Raw genomic sequence first — 20961 nt, forward strand, 5'->3', positions numbered from 1 at the left:
ACAGGGGTTCGCGTTTCGGCCCCGGAGGAAGGGCTCCCGAGGGAGGGTCGGTTAGCCGGAGAGATGTCTCAGGATCACTTTTATTCATGCAGTCCTCTGAGGGGTTAGCGGGATATGGAGACTGATGGATACTCCGGTGTAGCGGGGTCAGAGGGGTTGTGAGGTGCCAGCGTGTTATGACGTGTGGCTTGCTTGTCTGAATAAAGTGAAGGTATGATTATGGTTTCTCTCTAAACGTTTATTGGGCAGGAAATCAAGAGTCTTCTCCTTGCAAACCTTGTAGTAGACGCTTCAGAGATGTCCAGCAAGTTGAAGAGCTGTCCGGCTGAAAATGGAGAGCATCCCAGGAGTAAAATGGAAAACGGAACAGACAGCATGGCTGCCCCCACCCTTAGTACCTATACCCCAGAAGAGATGGTACAACAGATGAAAGAACTAATCACTGAGAACAATGAGTTAAAAGGTGAATGTGCCCGTGAACCAGTCTTGAAACGCAAAAGCCCCGAGTCTCTTCTGTGGGGCTTTTTGTCCTATGAGTATGAATTCTGTGACCATTTGCCCTCGCTGGATAACATCTTATACAGGGGTAATATTCGCTGTGTAAGCGACTCTGAAAGTGGCAAGGCCAGTTTGATAGGACACATCAAATTGAATCAGTGTGGAAGATTAGGGGCAGAATAGCCCAATTTATGGGTAACTTACTTGCTTCAGAATTACACATATAAGCAGTATAACACTGTGTATTTTAGGAGGCAAGGTGAAAAATCTTGTGCTATGATATGCCATTTGCTCATCAACCTCTAAAAGCTTTTTTGGTTTGTATTTTAGGACTGTTGGGCCGCTCCATTACAGATAGACTAACATTTTGGCATAGCTGCCTCAGGAGGGGTGGGCACTACAATGTCCAGAACAGTTTGCATTAGGATGCTCTCTGAAAGGAGCTGCATCCTCTTGGGCAGAGAGAGGAATTGGAGCAGACTGCCGTGCACTGTGTGTAATAATCATTATGAACATTAGATGTGGCAGCACCTTCTGTACTTCAGAAGGAAGTGGCGGCCATGGCAGGGTCCATCTGGGAGAAACTGATAGGTTTCCCTGAAAAAGCCTAAGAAGTTGACTCTTTCAGGTGAGAGAGCTTTGTTTCTGGATCCCAGGAGTTTAGGTGTCAGATAATGTTTGGGTTTTTTTTAAATGGATAGAGCAAAACCCAAGGGATTTGGGAATTTTCTGTGTAAAAGAGAGGGGTACCTCACTGTTTATATGGTAGCAGAGCATAAAGTCACATGTCTTGTGTGCTGTGATTTTACACTAGTGTTTGAATTCCTCCTGAATCATTTTTGGGCCTGGTACAATTTCTCTACCTTGGAGTCTCATGGGTATCTGGCAGGAAAGTTGTTTCTAGAAGTACTTCTGTTATTTTGCTAAAAGGTCCTATATCATATAAGGTATTGTTTCGGGACCGTATTTACAGCTGCTGTAACTCACACCTTGCAGAATCATTCCAGAGCTACATTTATTTACATAACCTGAAGGACTTGGCAGTTTATAATGCGATATCAGGACATAATGGAAGTTACTAGAAAACACAATGTATAAAAGATTTTCAAGCAACTGGCTTTGAGCTTGGCGCTTTAAAAAAGCAAGTCTGAAATACTTTCATTGACTCTTCCTAAAAATGTTGCAAGCATTTTGCAGTAGTGAGACTGATGTTACATACTGACTTGGTTACATAGACATGGCTTCCCAGCCAGGGGGAGCTGACTTTGCTGTGAGTTTTCAGGTATATTTTTTCAACGCTTTCAGACAAATCTTAACCAAATGTTCAAGTAGAGCATTGTTGAGCGTATTTGAGACTTCCGATTTGATAGCATCTGTTTTCGTGCAGCAATTTACCAGTCTAGGATGTATGTTTTCCCTACCAAGTCTCAGTAGTTTCAGAATCTCAGTTCAGTAGTTTCACTTGGGTTGATCATGTAAATAACACGTGCAGCAAGATCCCAAGTACCTCTTGTGAACAATACTTCTTGCTTGTACTTCCTGGTTTAGGAGTAAGTCAAGAAGTGACAGAGTGTGGACATGTGACTTCAGCAGTGGATTTGATGCTCTTTATTATAGTGCTAACGAGCTATAGTAAGTTTACTTTTGGTTGGGTATTTAACGTACACGAGAAGGAGGTTCACATTTTATACTTAATTATTGCTAACCCGTTTGATGCTGAAGAATGCCAAGTTCAGTGTAGGGGACGTGCTGTTTCATTGGCAGAGTATTAATGTGAACCAATGTCTTGTCTCTGGCTATTGTTCAGAAGCCATGAAGTTGCATAACCAAGCTATGAAGGACCGATATGAGGAACTTTCCATCTGGCGAGAGAAGCAGAAAGAAGAACGAGAATTTTACGAGTTAAAGTTTAAGGAGGCTAAGCAGTGCTTGTTAGCCAAATGCATTGAAAATGAACAGCTACAGCAACAACTTCAGAGCTTAAAGCAAAGAGAAGAAGGAGCTGAAATGGTAAATAAGGAGTTGGTTGGGCTTGACATGCTTTTTAATTGACAGTCTGGAGCGTTCATGTCCTTTCATCACAGGGAGGTTTGGAGATTTGTTAATATTCTCTGCTTTTATCCTTATGCTCTAACAAGAAGTCTTGGCCTGACTTATTTTATAGAGTGAGTCTTCTCAGAGTGTAGCAACAGCAAATTGTGCCATACTGAGATAATTTTCATTTTAATTAACATTTAATTAACATTCTTGATGTAAGAAATAAGACATTAACATTTCTTGCTACCTTTTCATTCTTTATTTTGTTTAGTGTTGGCTATCTCTTGACTTTATCCCTCCCTTTGCTCATTAGATTATCAATTTCTCATGGTCGTTTAATTGCGTTTGTATTTATGTTTCCAGAGAGAAGTTGACATGTAAGCAAAAAAAAAAAATTACTTGCCATCTATTTTTATTATATCATTCTCCTCTCATGAAAGCTCTTATACTGAGGTCGGGTTAGATCTGTACTTCTGCTGCCCTATTTGAGTCTGACAGCTTTCTCAGCTTTCTCCCTCTGTCTTACCTTTGGCTCTGTAACATAATTTCTAACGTTGCAGGTGATCACTTAGTAGCCAGGCAACGTTTTGCAGGTAGTACTGAAGACATCTATGGACAAAGTCTAGTGAAACAAAACCTGCTTTGTGTCCCATATGGTCGTGTGAAGAGATGTTTAACAAAAAATTTCATGCAGAGCCAAACTGATGCATCCTGATTATCTGTTACCTCCAGGACCCAGGTGGATTCTCATGTTCTGTAAGAAATTTTTCAGCACGTAAATCAAAATTGGCCAATGAGTTCAGAAGTTACAAGGGGTAGGAAAGTCAAGCATAAATAGTGTAATTGTGTAAGTATTACTTACACAATATTTGCTTTACAGACTAAAAGTTGTGTTTCAGGATTGCCAAGGAAGCTCAGAATTTCACAAATCTGGAATAGTTTTTATGGGGAAGTAGAGGATTTATTCTGCCTCTACCTGTTTTAGAACTTTTTGTACTTTGAATACTTACAGTATGTTATTGACAGAATGATCCAGCCTGTTCGGGTAATCCAGCATATGGATAAAAGTAAAATAAACCTCTTCTATTTATCTTATTCTAAGAGCTTCATAGAGTAAGACCTGGTCCTCCTGTGATTCTTTGCAGTTTTATCAGCCAGTGGTAACTGTAATTTAGACAGCAACATTTTAATTTCTGATCATGATTTTCAGGCTGTCATTTAAGCAAAAATTACTTTCTCTCTTGAATGCTTTAGTTCTACTTTAATTCTTTTTACTTTTTTTTTTGTTGTAGAAAGAGCATGAAAAAATTTCCTCTAACAGAAAGACTAATTTAAAATTAGTCTAATTTCTCTCACCCCTGTTTTACTATTAACTGATACTATAGTCCATTGCTACCATTAAGTGACATCTCTGTTTCACTCAAAGTAAATCACAGATATATTGTGTTGCCTCCCTTAGTGATAAACCAGCATTCATAGGAGGGTTTATCTCAAAACCATACCTCTGTTAGCACAGGTTGCTGCTGACTCTAATGGCATCCTCCTACAGCCTAAGCACAAAATCAGAGACAGCAGCAAGTCAGGCAGTTAGGTCCATACTGCAGGATGGGAGATGCCAGTGTAGGAAGAGTTTGGAGTTTTAGCATGAATGATGGATTAGAATGTAATTCAGACCCCAGGAATTGTCTAGAATTTACACTGATGGTGTGTGGTGTAATAAAGGCATTACCAGGAGGTGGGAGGCTCGGATTACAAAGTGACAAAGAAATAAACTCCCAGGGAAAGTTTCATAATGGGGAGAGGCACCTAAAGGAGAGGAAAAAAAATGAGGCTTCCTGGTTATTTAGGGGCTTAAGAGGGGGTTTGAGGATCCTGGGGAAAGGGGCGAGGCAGAAGTTGAAGAAGACAGTCATGACTGGATGAGAGATTAGGTTTGGGGAGAATCTCTGAGGGAGAGAGGCTTTCTGGAAGGGAAGGGAAGGGAGAGATTTATACAGGAGGTGGGGTACAGAGAAGTTGTATGGTGAAGGAAGGCTGAAAGTGGAGTGTGTGGAAAACCCCTCTGCCCACTGGTCTTTTCTTCCTAGAATCTTGGGTAGATTTGGGAAAAGAGGATAAGGGCATGGGTGAAAAATAAAGTAATTCTGGACAATAATTCTGTAGGTTGGCTGAGACCCTACGTGGTAGTGAGAGGCATAGACTCAGGCGAAGATTTACATCCTAATTATCTATGCATTCAGAGAACCCAGCCCATGTGTTCCAGAAGCATGATGCTCATCATTTCATCAACTTGGTTTCACAGTTTAGAATTCTTGCTGGCTAGTGGACCAGAGCACAGTTAGGGATCTGAACACTGGGGTTTTCCAGACAAACCTAAACTGAGAAGAAGGGATGTGGGACACCTTTGTTGTATTCAGGTTCTGTGCTCCTTGGCTGGTGTTGCCTTTGGGTTGCCTAATGCAGGGTTTGTTTATCCCAGGAGGGCTGCGTGGCTCCCGAAAAGGAAGTGAGGCAGCTGAAATCCCAGGTGCAGCGGCTCCAAGCTGAGAAGGCAGATCTGCTAGCCATCATTTCGGAACTGCAGATCAAGCTGAACATCTCAGCAGAGGATTCCTTTGTGGAGATCGAGATGAATGTAAGTGAGGGGAATAAAAAGAACAGTGACCTGTGGCCAAGAAACTTTGGTACCAGCTTGGTCCTCCTTTTTTTGCAAACTAATTTTTCTTCTCATACCAGGTGAAATGATGAGGAAGTCAGGTCTGAGTGTAACTACAGTGACAATATTTAGTTGATGACATTCTACAGTGAGGTATTTAGCATCCTGTCTTCCTTCAGTAGAAAATTATGTTGGCTGTTGCTGTGTGGTGCCCAGTCATCTTTCTAGGGATGAGTGGCCATGGAAGTTGCTGATGAAAGGAGAAGGCCAAATCTCATTGTTGTTCCTCTTCTCTGATCAGCCCGGAAGAGATACAGGGAAAGGCATGTGCAGTATTTAAGTTAAGAATTTCCAAACATGAAACTGATAGGTAGGAGTTTTATCTTTTATTCATTGTTATTGTCATGATAGTAGTTTTCCCTCTTTTTCTTCCTTCCTTAACTCAAGTTCATAAAACTATGTCCTACTTAGTCCAAATACCAAACTAATAGTGTTTTTTTCTTTCCTAGGAAGGAGAAATAAATAGAACTGCAAAGAAACATCAAGAGAATAGTGATGAAATGACCAGTAACATTGCTATCTACATGTATGTAGGTTCTTGTGTGATGTGTGTGATTTAGATTTCTGCAATGTGTTTTGTTTTCAATATGAGGGAACCTTTCTTCTATGAGGAATGCACTAGAAAATCCTGTTTTTCTGTGGCCTTGCATCCCTCCATTGCAGTAGCTTTACCTTCCTACTGTGTTAGAAAGACCCTCAGCTCTCTGATTTTTTTTCCTTCCAATTTTCACTAGCTGTCAAGAGGGACTGCATATTCTGGCCAGCTGGCCATGTACATGCTTACTTGCCAGCTTTTCAGGCTTTTAAGGGAGGCCAAACAGAAAAGATAAAGATAGAGGCTGCCGGGACTCCCTCCCTTCTAGTCATTGGAGACCATCTAATAGAGTATCTGTCCTCTACCCAATTACAATGATGTTGGTAAGAGTCAGAGGTCTTGTAGTCTTTCAGATCTGAACCCCGTCTGTTCTGTTTGTGTGTGGCTGGTATAAAATGTGTCACAGTGGGGTAGACAGACAGTGCAATGACATAGTCCTTATTTTCCAAGCTACTAGGCTTAAGATACCAGCATTCTGTTTAGGCTACTTCTCAGAATTTGATCTTTATATCAGCACTAGGGCACAAGGGACTTTCTTGCCCCTAGCTGAACCTTTACTCCTCATGGACATAGACAGCTGATGCTATTAAACTTTCCATTTTGGATACTGCCGAATTTAGCAGCTAGATGGTTGTGGCGGAACTCTCTTATTTACTTTGTGGCCTTTGCTTTTGGAAGGAAAGGATATAGAAAATGCTAAGGACATAGCAGGCCAGAAGGCTGTGCTCAGTGTACAGGTTTTCTCTTAAACCCCTGTCACTCCCTACGTCGCTGCAAGGGAGAGCAACATTTTAATGTAATGAGACGGGAAACGTGTCCCTCAGCCTGCAGTTAAGAAGTTAAAGGAGGAGAGAAAAAAAAGTTATGGTCATGGATACAACTCAGAGAGTTGCTGACCACAGACCTGACTGCAGGCATTCAGCTTGTTGTTAGTGGTGGCTTGTGAGAACACTCTGATTATGAGAAGACGTTCTCTGTGGGACTTGCTTACCTTTTCATGAGTATCTGGGCCGCATCTAAAAGAGCAGGCGGTATATATACCTCTTAAAATATTTCCTGTGTCACCATGTGTCTTTGTGCAGCATTGAAACTTTAGACTGGTGCTGTTAACAGGTTCAGAGAAATGTGATCCACTCAGGACAGGTTTATTTCTGTAAGAGTAGAATGGTGCACTAAAAATCCCCTGATAGAAGTTATTTACTTGATATATCCTGTATGAACACTGTCTTTGGGGTATTGAATTTTGCTCACCAAAGATTTCTAGCCCTCAGGAGCACATAGAGGACTATGCTTTACTTTCTGTTTTGAACTACAAAAGCAAAATGAAAAACACATGCTGTTTTACAGCTGAGCTTCCAAAGTGTACAGTGTATATAACCTGCCTATCTTACCATACAGTTAGGGGGTTTTGACTTTCTCTCCAGACGGACATAAAAATGGAGGGAATGAAATACAGTATTTTATCACCAGGAAACTAACTTACCTTATTTTTCAGAGTTTTGTATTTGTTTTGGTTCATTTCTACAGTAGCATAATGCAACTTTCAAAAGAGCTATAGAACATGATGGAGGTGGAATACTGAAGAGATTTTTTTCTGAGAAAGAAAGCAGTTTCTGATGACTGTTTTTGGTGGAACTTGCCTTCTTTTCCTGGAAAGGAATGAGACAGAGATAAGAAATGTTGCCTGTTTCATTGGAAAATAAGTTATTTTGGGAACGGGCAGCAGCACCTTGCAGAAGGTGCTGCAAAGTAGGTCAGAATAAATGCACTGAATTTTGTATTTTCTTGGCTGCTTTTGTTTTCCTTGCTTAACTACTAAATTGTTCCCCCAGTTTGAAGGGGACTGTCTGAGCACTGCACAAAGCAAGGACTGCATTTGCACGCACAGGGACTGTGGCTAGCAGCTTGTGGGCAGGTCTTGGCTCTTGGGAATGAGCCCTTTGCACAGAACATTGGTTTTCAGCACTGTGTGAAACGGTGGCCTCTCAGACTGGGTCCCAGAACTAGGGATAAGGGAGTGCTCTTGTATAATCATAGATGTCATTACTTACTTCTGGTTTGGTTTGAAGCAGGAGCAAACCTGCAGATGAATCGAAGAATTTGGAGTCTGAGGAGCTAACTGTGAGCCAGCTGCTCTGCTGCCTTAGAAATGAAACTCAGAGGAGGGAAAAACTTGAGAAGGAGCTGCAGGATCACAAAGAGAGGTATGAAGCAGGTGCACTGTAACATTTGAAGCTATTTTCTGTCAGGGCTGCTGCAGTTAACAAGTCTGGGGCTGATCAGAGACAAGCTGAAATATCAACGTGACCTGGATGGGGAATTTCCCGAGCACTCTGTAGTAATAACTTATTTTCATGGTAGTCCACAGGTTCTCTTCTGTGTTTTCATTGTTTCCATGTTTTATTATTATTTCCTATAGCACCACAGATCAAGACAAGTTACCCATTTCATGTCAGAATGATATGATGACTAGCTGAGGATGTTCTCTCCACTCACTCCTCTGTAGTTATATTGTTTTGTATGAATCATCTGCATGTGGTGTCTTAAGCAAATCGCTATGTATAAAACAGGGATTACAGTCCTTTTCGTGATACTGGCAGTCTACATTTAGCAATGTGTGAGCTTGGAAAAGCTCCTTAGAAATGTTTAAAATAAGTTTAATTCCAAACTTGTCTAAGAGAGAGTTTTTCAAGTGAGACCTGCATGAGGGTCCATCTCAGCTCAGTTACATTGGTATAAATTGGCATGATTGTTCAGGTGTGGAAAATTGCCTAAGCAATACCTGTTGCAAATCCCCACTTTGCAGAGACAGAGTAAGACTTCCTGGACATTATCTGCTATGAAAGGTTGATGTCGCAGTAATTGCTTCTACGTGGTCTTCCTAGAAGAGATAATGAGCCATAGCCAAATGATTCTTGGAAATCTCAGCCTCTGAAAATACCAAAGGAAAATAAAGGCGATATTAATTACTGGATTCAGTGAACAGACTGACCCATTTCCAAAGGGTTAGCAGTTTTGGACTGTACCAAAGATCGATCACTGTGGGCTGAATGTCACTGTCATTCAGCACACCTGCAGACTTATACATCCACTTAAGTTAAATTTATATGCTGGGGGTCCTGTGTTCTTCAGGAACCTCCATAGTTGTACAGGCTTTCCTGCATGTCTGTGCTTTCAATTCTGCCTCAAACACAGTTTGTGGCTGTGACGTTAGAGAATACATCACTTGCATGAAATCCTTGAATAATCACAATCTCACTTTAAATATAGGCCAAATCCATTATTGTTGGATCCTCCTGTTTTCCAGACTGTCAAAGCTGCAGAAGGAAACCAGCAGTTGCCTGGAGAGTGGGACACAAACTGAACTGGAAGAAGAGGATACTTCAGAGGCTGTAAGTACCTGTCCTCCTGAGCTGAGATGGAACAACATACAGCTTACTTGTTGAGGCCAAGATTTCCACTTTCACTCAGGGAGCAAAGGGCAAATATCCTGCACAGGACATGGAAATGAATTTTGAACTCTCCAATTGATATCTTAGAGGTGGTTCCAAATTACACCAGCCACCAAAAAAAGGGTGAGATGGATGGCCAGGAATTAGGGAAGCATGGCATAAGTGCAGGTATACCTCATTGTCCTGGCCGTGCCCATTAAACAGAGATAGATACAGTCATTGCTAGCTCCAGAAAGTCTTGTAGACTGGGTGGATTTCCTCACTGCTGGCTAGGTCAGCTTTTGGATCAGAATCCAATGACAGCATACTGTAAAACAGACTTTAAACGTGGAGCTCACATGGCACCTGGTTTGGGGTTTTTTCCGTGGTTTTGGTGAGATGTATTACAATGGCAGCACATAACTATCTTGGACTGAGACACAGTTCCAAGCAAACTCAGTCCTGTTGTTTTCAGTTAAGGGTTTGAATGGATGTTGGGGTTGGGATTCAGCTCCAGATTCAGACACCTAAATTTACATGCCTACCGTTGTAGACGTCTCTATGTGAGCTAAGCGTGTAAGCTCCCATAGCAGTGGAGTTCTGTTCAGGTTCAGTGCAGCTGCATAATACAGGCAACTAAGAATGCCTGTATGTGAGATAGAGTGGGTTATCTGAGGTGCTGCATGGGGCTAGCAAATACACTATGGGATCTGCTGGAGACCTGTGCCCTTCTGAAGACCAGGACAAGCATTTTAGGGAAAGGGTGTCTTAGTTAAACAAGACCAGTTTGCAGATGTCCTTTCTAGGGAAGCAAATGATGTCTCAGTTAATTCTTTCCAGTATTTTTATCCCAACTTTGCCTGAGTTAAAGCTTGAGCCAGATGCTCCTCATCTAAGTACTGATATTGAGGTCAGCATAGCGAGATCCTTGTGATGGCACTTGTTGTTTCCATTTATATGCTGTTGGGTTTATTCAGAGGGCTCTTGTCAGTGGAGCTCATGTTATCTCCCCCTGTTGTAAAAGGTAGATCTTTAATGAAACGAAGTGGGGGTGCAGTGTGGATCAGTTGAAGGCTCTGCATTTGAAAACATCCTGGGAGAGAAGGAAGAGTTTTTCAAACCTGCTTTGGCTGTGTTTGGAGAGTGAGGAGTGGCTGGGGGAGAACAGGCTAGAGCACATCACTTGCCAAAGAGCAGCTGGACACTAACCTCAGCCAGGTCTCCTGAGATGAGTCATCTTAAAGCACCATTTCAGTTTTTGCTCTGCCTTCCCTGGGAGGCTGCTTGCAAGCTTCCCAGAAGCAGCGATCTAGGAGGCTGTGGTTTAGGTGTTGCTCTTTTCCTGGTCAGGCTAGAAATGGGTGTTGGGAAGAGACAGTCTGTACTGTGTGATGGGTTTTTTTTGAATCGGGTTAGCCTTTTCTTTCAGTGAAGCTGCCAGACTTGCTTTCCAGAAGCGTGGATTGATTGTGTTCCAGTTAAGTAAAATATCTTGAAGTATTCTAGCTTTCACCAGGGACCAAGAATTCACAGTACAGCTTTATTAGAAGTCAGACTCTTGCCAGTGATATATGGTTTAATTTGTTGACACGTTTTCTGTTAAGACAGTTTCTACTGACATCTAGTTTTCTTCAAACTGAAATGCCATCACCTTACAAAAATCAGTGCTTTCATCTGTGAGCATGACTGGATTAGTTGGATTGCTGCATAAAATGATTTTGTGGCTTGTTTTGCCGCTATGATGGTAGAAGAATGATCTCTTTTTGAGATAGAAAAAGCGTAGTGCAATGTGTTTTGTGAGTGTTTACACCATTATATTCAGTCCCTTTTGCTTGGTATGACTGGTGAATGATACTAGCTCGGGCAGCTTGTGGAAGGTGTCCTCACCAACACCTGTTAGAAGACAATTGTGTTCTGTCTGCCCCTCTGTCACACTGGCTGTGTTCCACACTTCCACTCTGAGATGAAAGCTGGAGTGTTCACAGGTCATCATGGATGAACAACTTCTATTGTTTCAGTTGCCTGGGTGGACTTTTCCTGTTAGAAAAGTGGAGCAGGAGTCAAAGGTTTCATGTCTTCTAGAGTGTGGGGATCTATTTCACAAATTGAAACTCTGAGGTCTCCTTTGTGTCTTGGGTTGGAGGACAACCCAGCTGCTGTTTCTTTCCTCCTCTTGTCTTTTGCTTGTCCCCAAATGGAAGGGCCAGAAACTCGCAACAAAACTGATTTCAGTTTTACTAGAAAATCATCTTTTTGGTTGGCAAAGTTGATTCATGAATGCATGGTAATGGAGTTACCATTTGGGATTGTATTTTCTCCTTCAAAAAGTCAAGAACTGAAGTCTTCCAGACCTGTGGTTCTGATGCATGTGGCGTGGGAGATGCTGATATGTGTAGGGAGAGTGACAGTTGTCTGGAGGGGTTTAATGTATAATCGAAATAAATAACAATGCATGAACCTTCTGTGTTCTCTACTTTCTGCCCAAAACAAGAATGGAGGAAACTAGAATGGAAAGGTAATGCCAGTGCTGGGAAGAGAAAGTAAGGTTTTAGTCTGCCTCCTTGACTTCTCTACTTCCAAACTGCTGCTTCTGTTCCACATCTGCTGTCACACCTCTTTCGAAAGAGCTCACTGATGCTAGCAAACTGTAAGCCTACCTAGGGATACATCATTTGTTTATGTTTCTTTGACAGACTATAACTATTGCTTAGTGGAGTGGCAGTAATCACAAAGTCCATCTGCTTTGCTCATGTGTATTTTAAATTGTTGACTGAGAAAGAAAATGTAGGTGTTTCCCATCTGCATGAGGTGTAATCCAGCCAACATTGGAAAGTCATTAAGTAATAGTACTGTCTTTTTAGTCTTCTGGATTTTATGGAAGTGTTCCATCAAAATGGGGTTCTGCCATATTTAGGAATAATCGGTAATCATGAAGCCTTGTGGACGGGGCCTTACTACTGAGTATAGAGTGTAACGGTGCATACTGACTTACGCTGCTTTCTCTAGAGCAAGAATGATAGTTCCTGGTTAGATCTCTTGGTTAGCCTGCAACTTTCTTACCTTGAATTGTCCATATGTAATTTTCCTTATTTTTTCTCTAAAAGGTTGGCAGTGAAGTAGAAACCCTGAATTTGCAAGTTTGTGCTCTTTTTAAAGAGCTTCATGAAGCCCATGAGAAGTTAAAAGAAGCAGAATTGATTCAGAAGAAGCTTCAAGAAAAGTAAGGTTCAGAAGAACAAAAGTTCTGCCATGACACCCAGTACATATTTGTATGACAGCTCCCACCTTGGGTAACTCACCAGCTCCACAAATACCAACTTAAATATCTGTTTCACAGAAATGCTGTAAAAGATTGCTCCTTCTTTGTAAGTGGAGATGAAAGTACAGAAATACAGTAATTGTCAGAAAATCTGAGCTGCCAACCTAGTTCTAGAAATGGAACTCCAGTGCCTTGAATTTTAAGGTTTGGGTTTTAACCTTTCCTGATGTAAAGGCAAATCTTTCCTGTTTTCTGCTTCACATAATCAATCCCTGTTCTAGTCTTAGGGGGAGAAGCTAAGGAACCTAGTTGTGACCCTTTTCACATGAACTGCCTATGCATTTGAAGATTGACGGTGTGAGTTATAAAAAGTGGTTACACTTTAGTTGCTTAGTTTTCTGTCAAATACCAGTTCTTTGAGATTCATAATAGTACGAAAGTAAGCGTTGGTTTCAGCAGCTTTGTTTTCTGATGTTTGTGTATAGATTAATTTTTGTCTTTCCTTGTTCTTCATCAAAATAAGCCTTTAAAGTGAACCACAAAAAGATTCTTTTTGTAATAAGCCTAGTGTGCCAAATCCATCAGGAAAAGGTGAACAGGAGACATCAACCTTTTTTCCTGGTTCTGTCAGGTGCCAAGTACTGGAAAGAAAAAGCTCAGCTGCTGCATCAGAATTGGAGGAGAAGCAGCAGCTAATATACACCATCAAGAAGTTGGAACTTCAGGTGGAGAGCATGCAGGCAGAGGTCAAGCTGGAACAAGCCAAGACACATGAAGAAAAGTGAGTACGACTTGGTTTTATATTTCAGGGAGGTATTGTCAGTGAGGAAGGGAAGTCCAAGGGAACCTGGCCAAAGGAGAATTCAATCTGAAATACGAGTTTTGTGTTCTGCACTCTTTGAAACCACATTATGTTTGTAGAGTCTGAACTAGAAACCTGCATTCACCTCAGGATCTGTGTCACTTCAAATCTGAAGTCTCCACATTAGGCCCAAATTGTATTCTTTTGTCTACTGAACACCTCACGTAGGAAAATTTGAGCTATAAGCTCTGACTTGTATTTCCTTTTGTCATGAAGTCAAAGACAGAGTATACAAGCAGAGGAAGCAGAAAAGTGACAACAGCCGTCCCATTGAGTAGCAGGGGTAAATGCATCCACACCTTGGAGGGTCAGGACAAGTCAGGTGGTTACAATGATGAGAAAGTGTCGTGGTTTAGCCCCAGCCAGCAACCAAGCACCACGCAGCTGCTCGCTCACTCCCCCAGGGTGGGACGGGGGAGAGAATCGGAAGAGTAAAAGTGAGAAAACTCATAGTTTGAGATAAAGACAGTTTAATAGGTAAAGCAAAAGCCGTGCACGTAAACAAAGCAAAACAAGGAATTCATTCACTACTCCCCAATCTCCAGGGAAGCAGGGCTGCGTCACGCGTAATGGTTTCTTGGGAAGACAGGCGCCATAACTCCGAACGTCCCTCCACCACTTCCTTCTTCTTCGTCCCAGCTTTATATACCGAGCATGACGTTATATGGTATGGAATATCTCTTTGGCCAGCCTGGGTCAGCTGTCCTGGCTGTGTCCCCTCCCAGCTTCCTGTGCACCCCGAGCCTGCTCGCTGCAGGCCAGCATGAGAAGCTGGACTGTCCTTGACTACTTAGCAACAACTCAAAACATCAGCACTTTATCAACTTTTTCTCATCCCAAATCCAAAACATAGCCTCACGCTAGCTTCTATGAAGAAAATTAACTCTACCCTGGCTGAAACCAGGACAGAAAGTGATGTTAATGAAGAGGTCTACAGTCTCTACAATACACTGCAACTAAGAGCAAGTGAACTGAGGTAGAGAGTCACATGTGCAATTCATGTAAGGAGTGTGAAAATGTCAGTCCAAGCTGTACAGAGGCTAAACTGCCTGAAGGACCTGACTTCAGCTGCTGGAGAAGCTGCTTATTGTATTTGGACTCTGTGTCTGGTTCTTCTCCTGATAAATTCTCCTTCACTTGAAGTTTCTGAGTCAAGACTTGGATGTCTTCCTAAGAGGGGTGTTACATATTGAACAGAATTTGTGAGCTTGATATAAAAATATTGGGTGATGGATTCTTCAATCTGAAAGGCAGATGATCAGTAAGGACATTTGTTTGGACTCAGTCCATGGGTAGAGCAGCACGCAACTCACTGGACGAGAGATGGAGCATGATTTTTCCTCATCAGAAATGCAGATTCATTTGCAAGGAGCTGGTGGTAGGGGTTTTTCTTCTAAATTCTGGCAGATTATTTAGATTTCAGAGAAAAAACTTTTACATGTTTCAAACTTTAACCTCTTCTTGTAAACAGGGCAAGACTTAGTAGCTTGCAGGAGGCATACAACAAACTCCTTCCTGAACTCACTGAGGCAATGAAAACAATCGATGAAATGAAACTCAAAGAGGTAAACTCGTCACAAGAATAAATCATAATTAATTAAGAGGGAGTAGGAAGGGATGGGAGAGTGTATCTAGGAACAAATTTGGGCAGAAAACAATTGTCATCCCTTCCACATAATATAGCATGCAACATAGCAGCATTGCTCAATAAACATAGGCCCTGTGCTGTCAGTTATAGAAAACTTGATCCACACATCAGTATTTCCATGGTGTTTTCTAGATAAGGTCTAATCTGCAGTGCAGTATGGAGTCCAGTCATTAGAGATCAGTTATAAGCAAAAGCATATAGATGTTCCTGCAGCATAATTCGTAAATGTGGGATGGTAGACTTCTAAACATTTTTGTAATCTTTAATAGAATGTCTGTCACAGTGAGGTCCTGTTCGTAACTGAGGCTCCACATAAGTGCCAGATTCTTCTGTATAATTTTGAAAAAACATCCTTTGCAGTGTCCATTAGGGAGCTGTCTTTTAACTTGACACAATGTAGTTTGAAAGCTCAAAACTTTCAAATTTCAAAGCCCAAAATTTTTTAAATTAAAATATCAATCACCACTGCTGTCTCAGTCCATGAGAGATGTGGATAGACATAGACATCCATGTCTATGATGAGCAAAAATTGGAAGCTTTTCCAAGGCCAGGAGGAGTAAGAAGCAAACTTTCACTTCAAGCGTGTCATATTCTGAGTTCATCTCTTAATGATAGTTCTTCCTTGCAGCTGGACAGAGTGGATAAAGTTGTGGTGGAGCAACTGAATGCAAAGGTGGAGTTAGCAGAACAAGCCCTTGCTGCGAAGCAGCTCCAGATAGATGAAATGAAGCAGTTAATTGCTAAGCAAGAGGAGGACCTTGAAACCATGGCTGTGCTCCGTGCTCAGGTATGAGCTCTTCTTCAGAAATTGGCTGGTTCCCCTAGCCAATATTCAGAAGCCAGAAGTAACTATTTAATGGCTCACTCTGGAATACTGAATATCTGTTTCCTCAATTCCAAAGCATAATTCCCTTACTCGGCCTGCCTTGCAGATCCCTGCAGAGCCTTTACCACCACATCCTGTGGTTCTGTAGGAGGAACTGTTTATGCTGGAGTCTGGCACAACAAACAATAGCTGGGCATAGATGTATTTGTGTATGTAAAACCACTGTCTTAAGAATCACTGCATATGTTTTCGGGATGTTTATACTCAAACCAGTGTGTGTAAACAGTGACTAAAAAGGGTCTGCCTCACATTTAAGGCACAGAACTGGGATCTTGGCCCAGTTCCACTCTCTATGCCACAGGTTTGTCTGTGTCATCAGTCAAGCTACCTCCTTGCTGCTTGTCTGTACCTCATTTCTGCCTCTGTACGCCAGAGGGCAATAGCACCATCCCAGATAAGACACTTAAGTATCTTATACAGAATACAGAAACTACTGCGTCTTCTTCACCTTATAAGTAGCGCAGGTCTTCGCTTTGCAGTGTATAGATGCTGTAGGAGTGTTTCAAGTAGATGCAGGCTATGATACAGTTTTGCTATTTTGGCATATGACTATGCTTCAGTCTAAGTTACAAATTCTCAGTGTGATTTCATTTCTCCAATCAGATGGAGGTTTATTGTTCTGACTTCCATGCTGAGAGGGCAGCAAGAGAGAAGATCCATGAGGAGAAGGAGCAGTTGGCTGTCCAGCTGGCATACCTGCTAAAAGAGCAGCAAAACCTTGAAGATCTTGGCCGGTGAGAACAGAGTTTGGCTGAGCTGCCTTTGGACTGTCTTGTTACCCTGTGTGCTGGAGCTGACCAACATTGTCTTGCTAGCATCTCAGTAGAAAGGCAAACAACTTTGCAGACATTTATTTCTTGGTTAATTTGAATTTTAAAAGAGAAAAAAAAAATTAGTTGGCTGACTTCTCATTTTAATTTTGTGATAGAATCTCTGTAAAAAGCATGTTAATTCTTACTTGGGTGCCTTAGCAAGATTTCACTTTGGATGATTCATACTTGGTAAATTTTCCCTGATGATGCATTTGAGTTTCTTTGGGTTCTGGCCTCAATTTTAGTGGTGAATCTGCAGCTAAGCTTACTACCTGTGTGCCAGGGATATCTGCTGCTTCTCCATGTGGCAGTGATAAGTGAGTACCCATAGTTTCAAGTGCTGTGAAACCCTGGAATTGTGCCATTTGAACACTCTTAGCTGTAAAAGAGAAAAAAGAAATATTAACCATGTGTCCTCCACTCATCTTGTGGAAGCCATGGGTACAAGAAGAGTGCCCAGAATTTGAAGAGTCAAGTTACATGTTGTGTTAACTGCACTGAACCCTTTTTCTGGTATAACTTGCTTTTCTACTTCAATCAAATTTGCAGTTTGCCCTGAATAGCTGAGATTTGGAGTTTTCCAGAGGAGTGTGCCCCAGATGCCTAGCTGTGTAGCTCCCTAAATCCTGCTGGTATCAGTTGGTTGACCCTGATTTCAACAGGACCCTGGCACAACCTCATGAAGCAGCAGCCTTTCTAGGTCTTGTTTCTGAGCAGCAGTTATGAACTAAATGCGTGACCAGTTGACATGATTTACTTGCAAATCCTTTGATTTATTCTGAATCCTCTTACCTTTTCTGGAGAGAAAGAGCAGATACCTTTTGCTGAGTCTTATTTCAGAGCCCTTGACTGATTTATTTTCCTCAGAAACTCTTTGGCGGAGATGCAGAATCGCCACGGAGCCAGAGCACCAGATCGGGAACACTCACCTCGCCTTGTCCAAAGAGGTACCGTAAGCAACCTCTCCAGCTCACGGGGCCAGGCCCTGCTGCACTCAGTTTAAAACAGCTTTGCTTGGCTGTATGCAGCTCCCCAGCTCCCCTGTGGCTGTTCTGGCAACTGGGTAGCTGCAGAGCGCGTGATTCTCTGGCTCTTAGAGTGAGACAGCAATCCTCTTCCAACCGCTCAACAGAAAGTGGAAAAGTCAAATATAACAGGTAATCACTTATCTTCTCTGCTTGCAGGAACTGGTAGTCAAGACTGGCCAGAGCAGCGGAATATCTCAATGTATTCATGCCCCAAATGTGAAGAAATTCTACCAGATTTGGACACACTGCAAATTCACGTTATGGACTGCATTAACTGAGTGATGCCCTCCAATTCTTCATCCTCTGGAACTGCACCTGCCAAACACATTTTTTTTTCTTCCTGCTCGAATAATGCTCAACTCCTACATCCAGTGAAGGAGGTTTTCAGGGTTTTTCTCATTAATTCAATGGGAAAAGGGTAAAACTCCTACCCTGTACTCACTAATCTTGTTTTAATCTGCTTTAGGAAAATAATTTTTATAGCTTAACAACATGGATGTGTTAAAGAACTCCCAGTGTGTCTGCTGCTATGAAATCCTTTAAGGAACATTCCCCTGATGTGCTCTGCTCTTATGGCTAGCCAGTAGAACGGGGCTGAATCACTGAAGTCAGAAGGGAGATGGGATATATGCTGATCAATTAAAGTACTGTGAGCCTGTAAATACTTCATCTCTTACATACTATGTATCAGGAAGCTAATACATTAAAAAAGGTGCTTGAGAAGCTTTCAGCAAAATGGAGTAGTGCTGTATTCATTGAGCACTTGAAATGAACCCTGCTCTTTCTCCAGATGGCAGTTTTATTGCTGCCCTTGTGACCATACTAATCTGATGTTAAATTTTTGATGGCTTATGTAACTTCTTGCTTTAGCCAGATGTGGGTAAGGTTTAAAATAAGTCATTTAGGTCTGATGCAGGTAGCTCCTGGTGTATCCAAAGTCACTTGGTTTTATAGAACTGTTCATTTTTAAGGTGTTGTGTTGATTCTTCTTTATTATAATAAATTCATTTGAACCTGTACAGTATTGTGCTAGAAAGCGCTGAGATGGATGTAACCTAATTTAAAGAGAAGGGTATAATGGATTTTCACATCTCAAAATAAATCTATTGCAAGTATAAAATTATCTATGCCTGTGAATGCTTACAGGATTGAAAATACCTATGGCTGAAAAGCTTGCATAGAAAGAACTGTTGTGTTTAGTTCTGTTCTTGCCCTCACTGGTGGTTTTATCTCACAAAAACCCCAGTTCATAACTTGCCACTACATAAGGGAAGAAACTACATGAAACTTAAGAAAATACGAACAAGCATGAACGGCAGGAACCCCTTGAACAACTCTATAGGACAAAGCCTTAGGGATGTTTGATACCACACCTGAACGGGCAGAGTTATAGCAGGTATTTTGTACTTGCACATGACAAATTCTCCTGTCAACCTAGCTCCAAAAGTGCAGGCTTCTCTAAATTGCCCTGTGGATGAAGATCCCAGTCACAGAGGAGAAAACACACTGAACAGATCAATAGTGGAATTAGAAATAAAAAGTTTGGTGACTCAATATTTTACTCAGTATTTTGCTTCAAACCTGAAATAGAAACTAGTCTAGAGCTGATTAATTCAAAGCACAGGCCTCAGTAGTGTAAGATTTATGTTTCACTCTCAGCAGATGAATAATCTTAAAATATACACAAGAAAAATACCTGCAGATGTTTCTTGGGCCACAGAAAATCTTTCTTCAGTGTATTTTTCATGTCATCCTGTCAGTGAGTTCTCAGCTACCAATACAAGGAGAAACAAGGCCTTTTTTGCCCTTGTAATTAAAGTGAGGAGTTTATTTTATTTTGCTGGTTGTCACTGTTGTTCTAATTATCTCTTGTAGACTCTGGATTCTACTTTTCTGTTAGCTGCAGCTCATGTTCTCACACAGCTTCACCCATAATTTCAGGTAATACAAAAGCTGACTGAAATCTGTTGTGAAGAGGTATTCATCAGCTTGGTTGCAACCTTCTTCATCAATTACAAGTATTCCCAGCAGATGCAATCTCTTATTTGCTTTTAATTGGTTCCTTGCGACAGCAGGATATATGAACTTTTTCCCCTGAATCCAATTTTATTATGGGAACTTTGTGATAGTTACGAATTCTGCAATGATTAAAATCTGATGGAAACGCTAGTAGGCCAAAATCAAACGAATAGAATGATAATAGAGATGATTTAATCTGAGGAGCTTTAACTTTAATGAAAACACAGAAAATCAATGTGAAAGGCGAAAAGAGGAATTACTTATGCATTTGTCAAGTCAAAATTAATCATTTTAAGAGGAGTCAGAAAGAGAAGGGAACTTAGCACAGGAATACTAACAGAAGACATAGGCATCAGCTGAAGTAGGTCTTCATAGAAAGGTAAGATACTAGGTCTAATAGCACAAATCAGGAGGGACAAGGAACTGCAAATAAAACCACAACACACTGAAACCTGTTCATACAACAGGAGGATTATTTGTCTCTTGTTGTCATCGTTAACTGCAGTCCAGAGGGCAGATGGGCTATCATGACAGGTGGCCATGGCCAGCAGATGCTCATTAGCACAGATTTAAGAGTACATCCCCTTTGTTTTCCCTTAGATGAAAGATAAGATAAAATGTATTTGTGTTTTAAAGTGACTAGATGCTACATGTCCATGAAACACTACTTGTCAGCATATCGCTGTTTTTATCAAAGGACGTTCCTGGTGTAGCAGTGTGTCCCATGATCAGTACCCCGACTCACAGAATCACAGAATCATTTAGGTTGGAAAAGACCTTTAAGATCATCGAGTCCAACTGTTAACCTAGCACTACCAAGTCCACCATCAAACCATGTCCCTAAGCACCACATCTACACCTCTTTCAAATACCTCCAATATGGAACAGGAGCCAGAAGCATCTCATTCCACTTCAGATTTAAAATCCAGACTGGAAGGGGCCAGAACAGTCCTGTGGGGTGGGCTTGAGATTTCTGAGCAGGAGGGTATCTCTGGATTTGCAAACTTCAAGTCACAGGATTGGGCAAGCCATCATTACTCCAGTTAGATGGAGGGTAGGGGGACTTGGTGATGCTCTGTGGTTAGCCACAGAATCACAGAATTATTAAGGTTGGAAAGGACCATAGACATCATCAAGTGCAACTGTCAACCTGACACTACCATGCCCACT

At 41.5% G+C, this 20961-nt stretch overlaps 1 protein-coding gene across 1 annotated transcript; it reads left to right on the forward strand.

The window, feature by feature from the left end:
* The first annotated feature begins 291 nt into the window (after window positions 1–291).
* Window positions 292–18892, forward strand: OPTN (optineurin). Its single transcript, XM_010287532.1, has 13 exons — window positions 292–463; window positions 2306–2508; window positions 5015–5170; window positions 5701–5777; window positions 7916–8050; window positions 9154–9238; window positions 12382–12497; window positions 13168–13317; window positions 14870–14963; window positions 15675–15833; window positions 16536–16666; window positions 17612–17691; window positions 17929–18892. Exons 1-13 carry the CDS (start codon window positions 298–300, stop codon window positions 18048–18050), a joined length of 1674 nt encoding a protein of 557 aa, XP_010285834.1. The 5' UTR covers window positions 292–297; the 3' UTR covers window positions 18051–18892.
* The last annotated feature ends 2069 nt before the right edge of the window (window positions 18893–20961 follow it).

This window comes from Phaethon lepturus, unplaced genomic scaffold (assembly GCF_000687285.1).
Source record: "Phaethon lepturus isolate BGI_N335 unplaced genomic scaffold, ASM68728v1 scaffold49575, whole genome shotgun sequence".
NCBI classification, from domain to species: Eukaryota; Metazoa; Chordata; class Aves; order Phaethontiformes; family Phaethontidae; genus Phaethon; species Phaethon lepturus.

What these genes read in the sequence shown, in the direction of transcription:
- OPTN (XM_010287532.1), top strand. Translation starts at nt 298, where the DNA reads ATGTCCAGCAAGTTGAAGAGCTGTCCGGCTGAAAATGGAGAGCATCCC. An exon ending in AGTAACATTGCTATCTACAT is followed by an intron (nt 5,778 to 7,915) that starts GTATGTAGGTTC and finishes TTTGGTTTGAAG; the next exon opens with CAGGAGCAAACCTGCAGATG. An exon ending in AAGAGGATACTTCAGAGGCT is followed by an intron (nt 9,239 to 12,381) that starts GTAAGTACCTGT and finishes TTTCTCTAAAAG; the next exon opens with GTTGGCAGTGAAGTAGAAAC.